Below are 16,896 nucleotides of genomic sequence, written 5' to 3' on the forward strand. Positions count from 1 at the left end.
CTTTTACCAGAAACATTGTCGATATCATATTAATTCATAAAAACCATAATAAACGTGTCTCAAAATCATATCATCAAATATTAATAAAATCATAGTACAATCCCATAAATCTCAAAATGTGGAATCCTGTGGGTGTGTGTGATGCGCTGCTACCGCGTCGACTTCTTCCCCTTCGACAAAGAGGTACCTGAAACAAAACTGAAAATTGTAAGCATGAAGCTTAGTGAGTTCCCCCATCATACCCCATATCACATAATGCCTATTCCTCGGTATCTTTCAACCGGTAAGCGGGAACTAACATCCCATTCGGTATCTTTTAACCGATAATTGAGAGCTAACCTTCTCATTCGATATCTTTCAACCGATAATTGAGAGCTAACCTCTCATTCGGTATCTTTCAACCGGTAACCGGAAGCTAACCTCTCATTCAGTATCTTTTAACCGGTAATCGGGAGCTAACCTCTCATTCGATATCTTTCAACCGGGAACTGGGAACTATTTCACCCCTACCATTATCACGTAATAATGTATCATGATAATACCGCTAGGCATGCATGGGTACTATCTACCCCTTCGGTATCTTTCAACCGGTAATCGAGGACTATTTCACCCCAACAACTACTATATATATATATATATATATATATATATATATATATATCATAGCATCCTAGCATATAACTATAACAAATATCAACATACCAGATAATTATCACAAAGACAATCATCTTTACTACATTCTCTTATTAATGGGTCAGCCTTAGTGTCTTAGAACCATTTCTACTGAAAGGTAACTCACCTCGTAAAACTATGTGTCGAATCTCGCGGAAAGTAGTCTCTAACTGCTACTTCGATGACTCCCTGCTATCACAATCACATTAACACTCAATCAAAGTCTATAACATTACTGAGGATAAAATGAACATTTTACCCCTTGATCCAATTGGCACATTCATAAGGCCTAATGTTAGCTTATTAAGCCCAACCCTCATATGGCCCATCAAAGACTCCCTAAGGGCCCACTAATTGCCCAATTTCTGAATTGGGCCTTATCCCCCAAATGGGCCCAAAACGTTCCAAGTCCAAAATATAATAATTCCAAGGGTCCAATCTTGGCCCAGTAGGCCCAATACTCTGGTTCCAGATTCCCACTGTTTAGACTGTCAAAAAAATAAAGTTTAGGACATTCTTGTTAAATCGTTGAAAATATTGGGACTTTAGTATATTTTCATAACCCAATAACTTTTAATTGTGACTTTTGTTGCAGCACCACTGTTTTTCTTATCATCATCATCTTTGCCCGGACACAATCACGATCAGGAGAAACATATGCAAAAGAGAGAGTGGGAAAGGTGAAAAGACTTGTAAAACTTTTTTCATGCTTCGCCGCCAAATCTTGAACTAAAAAGTGGTGACAGACTATACAAACATAAACAACACATGCTTAGTCAAAAAGGTGTGAGTGTGGAGAAGAGAAAGAAGGGCAATTTCATTATTTTTTTTTTTCGGTTTCTTATTTCTCCATTTTTAGGACTGCAAAAAGCCAACACAACCCTAGTTTTTTATTTCTTTCTTTCTTGATTATCTCATTTTTTTTATTGTCAGTTTGTTGAGATTAAAAAAATAATTTAACAAGAAACAGACGTTCAGGATTTCAATAGGATCTACCTGACTAGAGAAGGTTTCAATAACTCTTATGTTTAAAGAGCATCATACCATTAAATTTCTAACCAAAAAATGGATATATATATATATATATATATATATATATATATATATATATATATATATATATATATATATATACTAGTAGGATACCCGCGCGATACAGCGGCGACGAACAACTTCTAAGCGGCAAATAATTCTATTTTGATTAATAGATTCGTGACAGAAAACAGTTTCTATTCACTAAATAAAACAAAATTCTTATTAATATAATTTGCGCCAAGACACATCTAAACAAACATCTAATTACAACAGAAAGAAGACAACTAATCCAATAATAACATGGCAATGCATCAAGACTTCTAAATTAGCCAACGAACTTTGATGAGCTAAGCCAATTGAATTACGTGCCTTTGAAGTAATATATAACTTTGAAGTTTGACCATGGTTAATTTAATAAAATGAAAGTGCAATGCTCTTATTGGGTAGTTTCTCAAGAATATTGAATGTGCAATTCTAAAACTGGTTAGTTTTTCAACAAAAAAGTGCAACACTATTATTTGTTAGTTTAAAAAAAATACAATGTTATAACCGATTAGTTCTTAAAAAATATCCAACGTCAATGTTATATATGGTTAGTTTTTATGAAGATAATAATAAATAAATAACTTGAAAGTGCAATATGATATAATTTGAGTCTTTCAAAAAAAAATCACAATGGTATAGCTAGTTAGTTTAAAAAAATAATAGAAGTGCAATGCTATTATTTGCTAGTTTTTCAAGAAAATTGAGTGTGCAAAGTTATAACCGACAAGTTTTTAAAAAAAATAAAAGTGTAATGCCATTATTGTTAGTTTTTTAAGATAGTTGAAAGTGCAAAACTACAACCAATTAGTTTTTCAAATGAATGGAAATGCAATGTTATTATTGGTTAGTTTATGAGAAAAAAGTGAAAGTGATATGCTATAACACGTTAGTTTTTTAAAAGTAATGCAATGCGATTACTGGGTAGTTTTTTCAATAAAATTAAAAATCCAATGCTATAGCCGATTAGTTTTTTTTTAAAGATAGTGCAATGTTATTATTGGTTATTTTTCAAAGAAAATTGAAAGTGAAAGTTATAACCGGTTAATTTTTGAAAAAAAAATTACAATGTTGTTATTGGTTACTTTGTCATGAAATATGAAAGTATGTCTCTCAGTTGTGTCCTTCATATTCGTATGTGGAAAAACATAAAAAATAAAAAACTAAATGCTCTTTAGATGAAACTATTGGAATATGAAAGTGGTAACAACCAATACTATGTCTATGCCTTTTAAAAGAAACAATTTGATATTTGGTAAAATAGTTAGCAAAAACCCCCAAGTACTTTGCTTCTTAGAACTTTCAATCTCTCTTATCTTCTCCAAGAGATATAAAATAAGAGCACAACAAAATTGCTTCTTAAATTATATTTACAACTTTTTTCTTTTTGGAACTGCCAAATATGAATAAAAAACATAAATGAACACCAACATGAATCTAGGAAAGGTACATCCACTGTTAAGAACAAAGAACTCCAATCCCTAACTAAAAAGAACTTTAAACTAAAAGTATTTAAAACACTAAAAATTATCTTTGGGCGGTTTGTGCTTTTAAGATTTGAAGAATATGTAGTACTTCCTTCAAGATTACGAACCTGATCAAGAAACAAACTTTCGTTAAAGCATTGGTGGTTCATAAAAACTTGAAAAGATAGCTAAAGCTTTTACCTCTCTTATCTTCATAAATGTAATAGAAACATGGTCATTCCAAGAAACTTGCTTAACAACTCAGTTTTGGCTGTCATAATTGGCTCAAATCTCAACACTTTGGGCTGATTTAAAATAAAGAAGTGAGCTGTTGTGCTCAAAATTACTATTGTAGGATTTGCAGTTGCAATTTATCCGATTTTTGGATGAAATATATTGGCTAATTAGTTTTTTATGATTTGCCACTCGTTGCACTCAGAATACTCTCAAAAACCACTTGCCAGCCAATCTTTAAATACTTCACTGTGCACTCAATAAAGATCATATAAGTGCCATAGAGAAGGATATTCACACCCAATATATCAACCATCCTGAACAAAAACATAGAAAAATATGTTACATACAACAAAGATGTTACTAATTAAGCTTGAAAACAAATAGAAGCACAAACCATAACAATCGATTCCAATCATATATATCATTTTAGTTTGTATCTTTCTTCTGAAACATAGAGATGGCAATTTCTTGCATGCTTCAGGCCCAAAAAATATTTAAGGGCATAGATTTCATTTCCTTCAGTTAAAGACAACTCTCTTCATTTTTTTAGGGTCCTACATTTATGTATGCTTTATAAAGGTAATAGATGATAACAATCTGTTATGCATCTCTAGTAGATGAGATCTGTAAAATTCAGAATCATACAAAGCTAATGAGACAGTAGGTTGTGTTGGATGAGAATCTTCCCTATAATTTTAAGAAACAAAAAAGAAACATTTTTAGTTTGTTAATAAGAGTAGAACAGAAGATACCCACACATAGACATTCAGGCCCACAGATACACTAAATACACACAAAATCACAAAAATATACACAAATACACACAATTTACAGGCTATTTTTACCTTAAATGACATCCCCAATGTTGGAAAATGCTTCCTTTAAAGATCATCGGCACTTTGATAATATAAAACTGAAAAGATTAAAAGAATGCAAATACACTGAAATATCCAGGGAAATACATATAACCTCATAAAATAAATGAAAAAGTGCGGAAGAAAAGAAATAAACTGTAAGACTGAGAAAAAGAGAGCCACATATAGACTCGTGTGACCCAGTTTATTTGTTCGAACTATCTAGAAAGCAGAATCTAAGATCTACCTTTAATTATTAATCCTAAGTAATACCTCCAAATATTCTCTATCCATTGAAACGAACCTGATATCAATAAAACCAATAATATTAAAAAGGAAAATAAAGGATAAAAACATTAGATCTCATTCGATAAATAAAAAAAAAGATTAAAAAGAAAGGTTGATATATGGAACCGTGTATAGACATTACCATAAAATATAGAAGAAAAGTTGAAGCATGTATCCATCTTAGCAGAAAATCTAAAATAATAATCAAACATAAAAATGAAACTTGCAAATCTAACAATAAATTTATTTGATTAATATATTCATGCTTCATGTTAAGTAAGCCACTAATCTTATCTCACATTCATTATGTCATCTCAACTTAATTTCGCTTGATCAACTTATATGCTTATTATGTAGACGGACAATACCTTATTGTCAAAATGGATGCTTGTCTAGTCACATTCAATTAAAGATTAACATGTATTCTATACAAAACCCCATATCAGGTTAAATACACGGGATCTCTTTTTGTTCTCACATAACTGTTGAATGTGATCTCCATCCCTAATAAAAATATTTCTCTTTATGCTACCAGACAACAAAACCTATAAATATTTAAGATTAAGAAAACATCATATTCATTTAAACATAATTTACGACACATAGAAACTATCACAAGTATCAATGCATATAGAAAGCATCTGAAGCATAAATGGTTTACAACTTTAAAAGCTCTTATCAATGCGTACTTACCATTATCCTACTATCAAACAGCCAACTTCAGCAGCCCTTTGCAAGATATCAAACTGTTAACCTATATTCAACCCTATCACATCATACCCAGATCATAATCAAGTGGAAGAATATACTAAAAAGTATGACGCATTGATTATGCAAGTTGCCAAGCAGAATAAAGTATGGAAGAATGTCGTTGTGTCATTAATATCATGTTACACAATGGGTGGTAATCCAAAAAAAGGATTTCTTTCATTTCCACTCCATTAGCCAATGGGTTCCAAACCTGATGTAAGAATAACCAATATTAATAAAAAAATCCATTTGTAGCATGAAGAATAAACATTACTAAATCATTAAAAACATATTTCAAACAAGTTGATATAAGAACTTACATAATCATCTATTCATGTTCTTGCTTGAAGTAACCTGTAGCCTTTTTAGTTTCAAAAACTAAAGAATCAAAAATAAAAAACCTTGAATTTAGATGTTTTAATCAAAATAAATATGAATTAGTTTATGTAGACAAAAATAATAACCTTCTTCGATCAACAACAATGGCCAGGCGGTGTTTTTGAATGATATAGTTGCATTGGAGAGAGAATCATTTCCAGGGTAGATTGTCGTGCCTGGGGATCAATAAATTGCAGAACATGACTGTAAGTATCATGGTAAATGGATTTGGTGGTGAAACGTACCTGCAATCGAAAATTTTAGGGCAAAATTGACACGAAAAATGGTTTAAATAACAAAATGGATGACGAAATAAAGGAAGAAACATGCATGGAAGAAAAGAATGAAGCGGTTGCAAGTGGTGACCGGAGATGAAGACCGAAAACCGTTGATAGCGAATCTAAATAAAGCCACAATACAAGTTTTATAGGCGTGTGAACGTTTGCTTCAAATGGCTGCATTTGTTAAGAAAGGTCATGGTTGTGGCAGCTTAGGGTTAGCAGAGAGGAAGACGACGATAGATGGCGGCTACAGTGGTGTTCAATGACAGTGAGACTGATGACGGTGGTGAGGGAGAAGCGGTCAGATTCTGCATAAATGCAAATGACCTAGGGTTTTGCAGAGGGTATGAAATATTTGTGCCGTAAATTGGGGGTGTTTTGAAATGTGAGTTTAGAGAGCATTTTTAATTCTATTTGGGGGTTACATCCGTAAAACATCCATAATTATGTAGATTTATTTACAAGCATAATAGGATTGTACATCGTTTAATAGAAATTGTACCTCTTAAATTTCAAGAAATATCCAATATGCTTAATAATATAGTAAATATATATATATATATATATATATATATATATATATATATATATATATATATATATATATATATATATATATATATATATATACTAAAGTTTCAATATTTTCAATGATTTGATAAGAAAATTCTAAATTTTATTTTTTTGACAGTAAAATCATAATTGACGATTTGACAAAAAATTTTAATTATCAGCTAACGGAAAAAAGATAAAAATATCAAAAATTATCGGTAATTTAAACTTTATTGTAAAAATAAAAAATAAAAATAAACACCCTAAATAAAAAGTGCCAAACACCCTAAATAGTAGATAGACAGGACACCTCGGGGTAATCAATGCTATCAGTGCCATTGGATCACCCTCTCGTCAAACTGTCAAACTACTCAAGCTTCTTCTCTTTGCATTCCGAAATGGAGATGGAGGTAAGAGCAGTTGCAGGACTGGAAGGATGTTACGTTTCACTACCACTTCATCTGATTCAAACTCTTCAATCAACTTCTTCTTCTGGTTCTCTGTTTTCATTTCTAGCTCTCGAGCTTCGTTCAATCGCAAACAATAATGATGTCTGGTACGTAGCTTGGTCGGGTTCGGCATCCTCTAGCTCTTCTGCCATCGAGGTATTCCTCTATTCCACTCTCGTATGTCAATTTAGTTTGGTTATAATCGCTGTGTATGCTTTTCAGAATCAAGTTGTAGGTTTAAGTTCACAACTTTAGCACTTTATGTAAGTGATTCTGAATTCGAATGCATATAAAGGATCATCAGAACCGTATGATATTGTTTGGAAGATAAAATTCAAGGTTGTAAATTGGAATTGGATCAAAATTAGTTCAACTAACCTCGAATTGTGCGCTCCCATGGAGTAGGATTTCCCAAATTCGCGTGCGCAGTCTTATACTCAAATACCTAAGTTTGTCTAACTTCATACTGTTTTTCTTCGCCTAAATGCAAACCTGATAATCTTTATGCCCCACAAAAAAAAAAGCAGCAATATTTTCTTTAAACCATACTAATTAAAGATTTACTTACTATGACATACGTTAGCGTTGATGTTTACTTAATCTGTTTCAAATTTATCTCTATTGTTGACACTTTATTTTGTGTACCTACGTAGATTGCTCAGCAATTTGCAGAATGCCTTCATCTACCAGATCATACAACTGTTCGAGTGAGAGCAATTCCTAGTCTTCCCAAAGCCAAAAGTGTGACTATTGAACCTGATACTGAGGATGATTGGGAAGTTCTAGAGCTAAATGCAGAGCATGCAGAGGCAGCCATCTTGAAGCAGGTGCTTACTCGATAGATTGTATATTTATCCTTATTCAAACTTTAGCTCAACAATCCAACCAAGCCTAAAAATAACCTCTACTAATCCTTATTTATAGAGTTATTTATCATGGAAATAATATATCTACTAAATCTAATACTTCAATATAAAGTGTTTATGTGATTAGTAATATATATTACATATTAATAGCATTGAGCCCATCTGTTGCTAGAAGGGCTATGCTTTTTTATGATTTAGCTTCTTTAGTTTTAGTGATCTTATAGTATAGCTACTCAAAAGAATTCCAGACGCTTCAATTAGCGTTTCATATGTGGTAATCATATTTTGTTGGTCCATATGTCACTTTTATAATAGGTGGAGAATAACATGTTTTATTTGTTTACATACTGAATTTAGGCTGGAATAGTCCATGAAGGCATGAGATTTCCTTTGTGGTTGCATGGGCACACAACCATTACATTTTCTGTAGTCTCAACTGATCCACAGGAACCAATGGGTGAGCTGATATCTTATGTTTTCATTCTTGATAAATATTCCTGTATATGCTGCTGATTTAAATGCTTGGTTCTTATTCTATCATATGCATACAACTTTAAAATATGTTATATGTTTGTAACTTATAAAATATATGTTGTTCAGTGCAACTTGTGCCAGGGACTGAAGTATGTGTTGCTCCAAAGAGACGCAGAAAATCTGAAAACTCAGTTGTAAAGGCATTACTGCGTATCCAAGATGGAGACAGTAGATTTTTTCATAAACTTCGGGTGAAGGATACTGAGATGGGGGTGGTTCTTACTTCTGCTGTCTTTATTCATCCAGAAACAGCTAAAGTTTCTTCCCTAGATTCTCTTCAAACTATAGTTTTAGAGCAAAGGTTAGTTAAGAAGGAGAAGAAAGTAAATTCAACTGCAAAGGAAGTTGACAATGTGATTCCAACTGACAAGCTGGATGCCAGACAGGCTGTTGTTCGTCTTCTAATATCAGATTCAGTGGCTAAAGGACATGTCATGCTTTCTCAATCCTTACGATTTTATCTGAGAGCAGGCTTACATTCTTGTAAGTTAACTCTTTGAAAGAAAAAGGATGACTTTTTCTTTTCTCTTATCTTTCTGCATAAAGTTAGATGCAGCCATCTAACATTGTTTTTTAATGCTTCCAGGGGTACATGTGAGAAGTTGCAATATTGTTCTACAAAAAGATCCTCTTTCGTTTGTTATTTCTCCTTGTCAATTTAAGATGTTTAAAAAGAAGGTCTCTGAAAGTAATGGTTTTGGAAATCTTCATGGACACAAGAATCATCCCACAGAGAAAATGTTTCTGAAGACAAATCCAGATACCCAATATGACTTGTCTGATTGGTCAACCCATGAGAAGGTTATTGCAGCTCTTTCAGATGATACATCAGGTCATCAGGATGAAGGAACTTCTGTTAGCCCCACAAGTAATAAAGGGTTATTGGTTCTTCTGCATGCATGGATTTTGGCTCAACTTGATGCCATTATGTCTTTTTCCAAAACCGAACTAAATTCAATGGTTTTGGGAAATAAGATGTTGCTTCACTTTCAGGTGAAACTCAATGATTTAGCAAAACTATATGAATCACATAATCGTTCTTTTGAAGTAAAAAAGAAAACTGGGGAACCATCAGTTGATATCATGTATGTTCTATCGGTTTCCGAGGATTCTATGCAAGGTGGAGTAGCTTATGAGATTGAGTTTTCTGAAGGAAACAAGAAGACCATGAATAAGAAAAGCTTAGATTTCTTTCTTCAAAAATTGGAAAAGGGTGATGGTTTACCTCTTCATACAGTCAAAGAAAGAATATCTGACAAGCGTTCTACCTTGGAGATTTCTTCCTTAAGCTGGATGGGCACAACAGCTGCTGATGTGACTAATAGTAGGTACTTTAGCTTTATATTTTCTCACTTCTAAAACATATGCATTCCAACTTGTTTTTTTGGTAATCATGAGTGATGCATATTATAGGTGCAATAAGAAAACAGAAATATAGAGTTATGGGAATACTTGTTCATATATTAATTCCCCATATTTGGCTTTAAACTTTAATGAAGCTGTGATTGTCTGACATGCATTTGCTTCCTTTCTGCAGGGTTAATGGTGTTACTGTCACCTTCCTCTGGGATATTCTTAAGTACTTACAATCTTCCTTTCCCTGGGCATGTGTTGATTTATGGACCTCCAGTGAGTTCTCCATACTTACTCCTTCCATAAAAAATAAAAAAGAAATAACATTTTACTTTAAGTGAGTTCTTCATACTTACACCTTCCATAGTAGCATTTACTTAAAGTATGCAAATATCTTGTATGTCAGGGTTCTGGGAAGACATTATTAGCCACAACTGTTGCAAAAACTATTGAAGAACATGAAGATGTCTTGGCACACATGTAGGGTATCACATGACTTCTCTAGCTACTATTGCTTTATTATGACAAATTGTTTTGATGGAGGGTTACTTTTCATAGAGTGTATGTAGGTTGTTCTAAACTTGCTTCGAGTAAGTCCCAAGCTATCCATCAAGCCCTTTCTAGTTACATATCTGAAGCCTTGGATCATGCTCCTTCCCTTGTGGTACTTGATGATCTTGATAGCATTATAGCATCACCTAATACCTCAGAAGATAATCACTCGTCACCTTCTTCTACTTTGCTCATGGAATTTCTCATAGGCATCTTGGATGAATATGAGGTATAGTTGCATTGCATGTTTTGTGGTAGATCTATCTTATCTGATCTTGCTAACGCTAAGTTGCTAACTAATAAATTTATATCTGCATTACAATTACCAGGTAAAGAGGAAGCATTCATGTGGAATTGGTCCCATTGCATTCATAGCTTGTGTTCAGACCCTAACCAGTATTCCACAAACCTTAAGTTCCTCTGGTGAGTTTTTGTATATACTTCTGTTACATTTGTATTATGAGTTCATGATTTTTAATACTTTTGATTCCAGGCAGGTTTGACTTTCATGTCCAACTGGCTGCTCCTGCAGCTGCTGAACGTGGGGCTTTACTTAAATATGAGATTCAAAAGCGTTCTTTGTCCTGTTCTGATGATGTTTTGTTAGATATAGCTTCCTCATGTGATGGATATGATGCGTATGATCTGGTATTTGGTTCTTTTTCCATATCTCCTGCATCTGCATGTATGATTACTATTAAATAAGTTTGTAAGAGAAAGTGAAAGTGGTAAGCATATGATCAACTTTTGCAGGAAATCCTGGTGGATAGGTCAGTTCATGCTGCAATTGGTCGGTTTGTGTCACGTGGGTTGACTTTTGGGAGCGAGAAAAACCCTAATTTGACTAAGGATGATTTTGTACAAGCAATGAAAGGGTTTCTGCCTATTGCTATGCGTGATATTACTAAATCTGCTTCTGAAGAAGGGCATGGAGGCTGGCAGGATGTTGGTGGTCTAATTGAAATTCGCAATTCTATCAAAGAGGTATTATAATACTGACTCTTCTTTTCTTGTAACATTATTAGCCACAATAAGTATTGAAGAACATGAAGTTATCCAAGCGAATAGGTTTTTAATAGTATTTGATATTAATTTTGGAATGTCAGATGATTGAATTACCTTCAAAGTTTCCAATGATCTTTTCACAAGCTCCTTTACGGTTGAGGTCTAATGTTCTGTTATATGGGCCCCCGGGTTGTGGTAAAACACATATTGTTGGTGCTGCTGCTGCTGCATGTTCACTACGCTTCATCTCTGTCAAAGGTCCCGAGCTGTTGAATAAATACATTGGTGCTTCTGAGCAAGCTGTAAGTCACAATCTACTGCAGTTTTTATAAATTATAATGCATTTTTTTTACAGAGACATAGATCAAATCACTGAAATCATCCACACACCTAATCTAATTGCAGGTACGTGATATATTTTCAAAAGCAGCAGCTGCAGCACCATGCCTCCTCTTTTTTGATGAATTTGACTCCATTGCTCCAAAAAGGGGTCATGATAACACTGGTGTGACCGATCGAGTTGTTAATCAAGTTAGTTTATTATTATTTATATATACTCTTTGTACAAAAATTCTGCTACCTTCTGACCACTATTGTAATCAAAACTTGCCAGTTTCTAACAGAGTTAGATGGCGTTGAGGTGCTGACTGGAGTTTTTGTATTTGCTGCCACCAGGTCAGTAATTCTTAGACATGACAAATGCAGGAAATATCAACATACTTTACCAACATAGGCAATATATTTTATTTTTCACCCATAATAAGTACATTTTTTAAAATAAAAGATGGACTTAAGTCTTAAGTTATTAATAAATAGTTTAAATAAAATGAAATTTTTTGGATTTACAGTAGACCTGATCTACTGGATGCTGCCCTGCTGCGACCCGGAAGATTAGATCGTCTGCTTTTCTGTGATTTCCCATCACCACAAGAGAGATTGGATATTCTTAAAGTTCTTTCTAAAAAGGTAACAATCACCTATAATGACATAACAGGTTTGACATTGACATGCATTGGATTGGGATTGAGACAAAATTTTCAATTTTTTGTCCCACTCAAAAAGGTGGGACCGGGACTGATAATGGGACAAAATTTGCATATTTTTGTCCCATCCAAAAAGGTTGTTTAGTTTCCTTGACTTAATGCACACCAAACACAGTACAACCTATTTTGTCCGGTGTGTAACAAATTCAAATTGGGCCAAAAGGATTCATTATCTGAAACGTGAGTTTTTGGATATCAGTTACCGATGGCAAATGATGTGAAGTTGGAAGGCATAGCTCGAAAAACAGAAGGATTTAGTGGAGCAGATCTCCAAGCTCTGTTATCAGATGCACAGCTGGCAGCTGTTCATGATCTTCTCAAGAGTGAAGACGCTCACAAGCCTGGAAATAAACCGGTGATCACCAATGCACTCTTGAACTCGATTGCCTCCAATGCACGACCTTCAGTTTCAGAAGCAGAAAAACACAGATTATACAACATTTATGGCCAATTCTTGGATGCTAAACGATCTGCTTCTGCACAGGTCTTTCTCTTACTACACAAATCTTGTTAGTTGGATATATTATGCTTTATGCATGTGAATGAGTTGATTAGTATACCTTTGTTTTATGCAGTCGAGAGATGCCAAAGGGAAAAGAGCAACACTTGCATAATGAATCGGTTGCTTTGCTTTACGACTTCTATATGTGTATCAGTGTACAGGTAAGATTAGATTTCTTTCATTATATGAATACTTATTTTCAAATTGATTGTACCGCACTTTGATAGATCATAATAAACTTTCGATTCTCATTTTTTTATACAGAAATGTAATCATAAATATCATGAGAGGCGTTGGATTTTATAATTTTAAATCTGCATTGTGTATGTTATTAGTAAAATGAGGTAAAGGTTATTCCAATGTAGGCGCTTCAACATGAGACTTCACTAATATTATTGAGACTTGTTTTAACTGATGGTAAAATTGTATTGGTGTGACGTTGCAAATCAGCGGGGAACTTGATCCTATTGGAATTTACAAAATCTTTTGACCCATACAATTGACAATATAATTCCCCCCCAAATGGTAGCCGGTGGGCTACGGAATGAAATATTTAAACTTAATTGAATTTATTTTTATCTTTGTGAAATATTTTATAAAGCCCATAATCTACTATGTAATTTTTTAACATATGTAATATTTATAAAATTAAAATGTACCTAGCGAATAACATTAAATAATACCAACAATGACTTCTCTATCTATCCTAAGTCCTAACCAATGAAACCTGAAGATATCATGTCATTTTCTAGCATTTATCATTTACATGTGTCATATTCCTATGATTTATATTATTATTATTATTATTTTAACAAATCAACTTTCATTTTGAAAATAAAAAATCATATTCTAATAACATTTTCAAAATATACCGTATCTATTTTTTAAAAATCATATTAATTCAGGATTACTTACAATTGAAAATACTTTGCATTTTTTTAAATATAATAATTTTTTAAATACTAACCATGGTTTCCATGAATCTAATTTATTGATAAAAATGTCACAAACAAACAATATTTTAGGAAAATTAACTAATTTATCATCTATTTTTATTAAGTTACTAAAAAAAAGTAGTTCGATTGCATTCTCGTCATGGTTGGAGAAAATAGTTATGAGATATTATGACAATGTGTTTTTTAACACATAATAACACCAATAATGTTTGTTTTTGTAGACATAATATGCTACAAACAAAGTGGAAAATATAAATATGCCTCTTGTCGTTTTATATATATATATATATATATATATATATATATATATATATATATATATATATATATATATATATATATATATATATATATATATATAATGATAAAAACAATTACATTTCTAGTTAAAAAAAAAAAAGATAAAAATATCATATGATCATGATGAATTTTTAATATTTAATATTGGAGATTAAAATGTTAATAAAAATTAGTCTAAATTATTTTCGATGATAATAAATTTAAAATCATATTATTTTATAAATATAACCAAACATGTAATTTGCTCTAAATAAAATTATATTGGTGTATTTTAGTAAATTAAAACAATAATAATAAAACTATTATTTTATTATTAAAATAATAGATATGCAGTTCTTGATATAATACTTTTAATAAAAATAACATTCAATGCTACAAAATGTGGGAAAAAATCGATTTACATGGATTTTGAAAAATAAGACCTAATTCGAACCAACTTAAGACCAATAAATGGTTTTGATATGGACCGACGGTCTTGGGTCAGTCCTCATATTCAACTATTCACTGATATTTAATCAATTTAAATCTATCCTAGATAGGTTGTTTCCAATTGAAAACCATTTTCAACAAAACCGATTCAAAACTGATTTCAGAATATCGGTTAATGTCAGACTAATGGTTTAGCAAAAAACCAATATGAGTAAACCATATTTTATATAAAAAAATTTACTAATAAAGAAACACTTGAGAACAAGGTTACCAAAAAAAACTCTAGAAATATTTTCTTATTTTCAATTATTTTGCATTACTTTAAATAACTTTAAATTCTACTTTCTATTGAACTGAATGTGATATGCTTCATTACCAGGTTTACATTTCCTTCCTTTTTTCACTTAAAAGCCATTGTTTTTTGGTTTGCAACTCATACTTGTAATTTTTCCATGAATATGTTGTGTTGAATAGCCAATAAATTAATATATAGATTAGAGAAGATCATCAATCCACTATGATATAAATTTGGAGAAAAAAAAACCTTTAGGCTATAGGGAGTGGTCTACTTGTGAAGATGTGCCATCTCATCCAAAATATCAAGTCATAAACCATTGAAAATATATTTTTTTAAACTTTCAAGTTCCTCATACCACTACTTACTTACTTCCATCGGGAAATAGTGTTCCACCGGTGATTTAGTTGCCACATCATCTTATGGGTTAAGTCCTAGACCCATTTTGTATGTTTTTTGTTTAAAATAAAAAAAAAACATTTGTAGAAATTATGAAATACTTAACGTGGAAAACATGACCCTGTATAAATAAAAAGAAATATTAACATTTTTTTTGTTAGATATGTAATGAAAGTTTTGGACATCCGAGAGGCTAACATTATTCATTATACATTATATTGTTTAATTTCATTTTATAGGACAAGTTCGAGCAATAAATTTTCATTATAAAAGTAATGTTTTCATATTGAAAATTTAAAAAGAAATAAATACTAAAGAGATTCCAACCCAATGGTATCATCTCATCATTGACATAATTAAAATTAAGTTTTAGTTTAAAAGTAGTTTATATATGATAATATGACTTATCAATGTAATTAACTTTTCGGTATGTTCACATCTGGGTAACTATCTTTTTTTTTTACATATGTAGGTAACAAACTTTTTGGAAGTGTTCACATATGATCATTATGACCTGCTATAGCAGGTTAAATCCTATATGTGAACGCTTTCAACAAGTTTGTTATCTAGATGTGTACAAAAAAAATAGTTACCTAAATATGAACAAAATGAAAATTAAAAATTAAATTACATGAATGGTCCCTGTGGTTTGGGGGAATTTGTGGTTTTGATCCCTAATTTATTTTTTTTAACTTAAATGGTCCCTACTATTTATTTTTGTTACGCGTTTGGTCCCCATCTTACCTAAATTTACTATTGTGCCCTTATTAATTTATTTTTTTAATTAATTTTCTTATGTGTGTATTTATTTTATACATATTTAAAAAAATTAATAGACCACACATATTTGTATCTCCTCGGATGATCTCTATTATTTATTTTTAATTAATTTTTTTTTAACTCGGATGATCCTTACTGTTTATTTTTGTTACGCGTTTGGTCTCTGTCTTATCTAAAAATACTATTTTGCCCTTATTAATTTTTAAATTAATTTTCTTATTTATGTATTTATTTTTTATAAAAAAATTAATATACCCCACATATATGTATCTTATCACCGTAAACCTGAAACCACATTTGAGAAATTTAATTTGAGTCTTACCATTCACCATCTCATCTCTGATCCTCCTCATCTTCTATTTCTTTTCCATCTTTAGTAACATCAACGTCTTCACCGTCCTTTTTTTGGTACTTCAACTCTGGCGAACCAACACCATAACATACCGTCTCTTCATATTCAGTAGGTTGTGGTGTTGTTTCGATGGAGTTGAAGGACCGAAAAAAGAAGTGATGATGAAGACGTCGATATCACTAAAGATGAAAAATAAATAGAAGTTGAGAATGATGAAAGATGAGATGGTGAGGAGATACAGATATGTGAGGTCTGCTAATTTTTCTTAAACATATAAAACATAAGTACATAAACAAGAAAATTAATTAAAAAAAAATAATAAGGGCACAATAGTCTTTTTAGGTAAGACAGAGACCAAGTTCGTAACAAAATTAAATAGTAGGGACCATCCGAGTTAAAAAATTAAATTAATTAAAAAATAAATAGTAGGGATCATCCGAGGAGATACAAATATGTGTGGTATATTATTTTTTTATAAATATGTAAAAAATAAACATATATAAGAAAATTAATTAAAAAAATAAAT

The 16,896-nt window shown here is 31.8% G+C and overlaps 1 protein-coding gene across 2 annotated transcripts; it reads left to right on the forward strand.

The window, feature by feature from the left end:
• The first annotated feature begins 6,855 nt into the window (after positions 1 to 6,855).
• PEX1 (peroxisome 1) lies at positions 6,856 to 13,272 on the forward strand. 2 transcript variants are annotated; one of them, XM_078988568.1, is made up of 18 exons: positions 6,856 to 7,160; positions 7,658 to 7,831; positions 8,228 to 8,327; positions 8,471 to 8,887; positions 8,991 to 9,728; positions 9,942 to 10,033; positions 10,164 to 10,237; positions 10,316 to 10,538; positions 10,639 to 10,732; positions 10,803 to 10,957; positions 11,063 to 11,293; positions 11,416 to 11,616; positions 11,720 to 11,845; positions 11,928 to 11,989; positions 12,163 to 12,280; positions 12,557 to 12,841; positions 12,933 to 13,020; positions 13,124 to 13,272. In XM_078988568.1, exons 1-17 carry the CDS (start codon positions 6,879 to 6,881, stop codon positions 12,969 to 12,971), a joined length of 3,411 nt encoding a protein of 1,136 aa, XP_078844694.1. In that variant the 5' UTR covers positions 6,856 to 6,878; the 3' UTR covers positions 12,972 to 13,020; positions 13,124 to 13,272. The 2 variants fall into 2 exon arrangements, with proteins under 2 accessions (XP_078844694.1, XP_078844654.1); XM_078988528.1 differs by lacking the exon at positions 13,124 to 13,272 and having other exon boundaries at positions 12,933 to 13,116.
• Positions 13,273 to 16,896: the final 3,624 nt, after the last annotated feature.

Source organism: Lactuca saligna, chromosome 1, assembly GCF_052625555.1.
Source record: "Lactuca saligna cultivar CGN05327 chromosome 1, ASM5262555v1, whole genome shotgun sequence".
Lineage (NCBI taxonomy): Eukaryota > Viridiplantae > Streptophyta > Magnoliopsida > Asterales > Asteraceae > Lactuca > Lactuca saligna.

What these genes read in the sequence shown, in the direction of transcription:
- PEX1 (XM_078988568.1), top strand. Translation starts at nt 6,879, where the DNA reads ATGCTATCAGTGCCATTGGATCACCCTCTCGTCAAACTGTCAAACTAC. An exon ending in AGCTGCTGATGTGACTAATA is followed by an intron (nt 9,729 to 9,941) that starts GTAGGTACTTTA and finishes TCCTTTCTGCAG; the next exon opens with GGTTAATGGTGTTACTGTCA. An exon ending in TTTGTATTTGCTGCCACCAG is followed by an intron (nt 11,990 to 12,162) that starts GTCAGTAATTCT and finishes TTGGATTTACAG; the next exon opens with TAGACCTGATCTACTGGATG.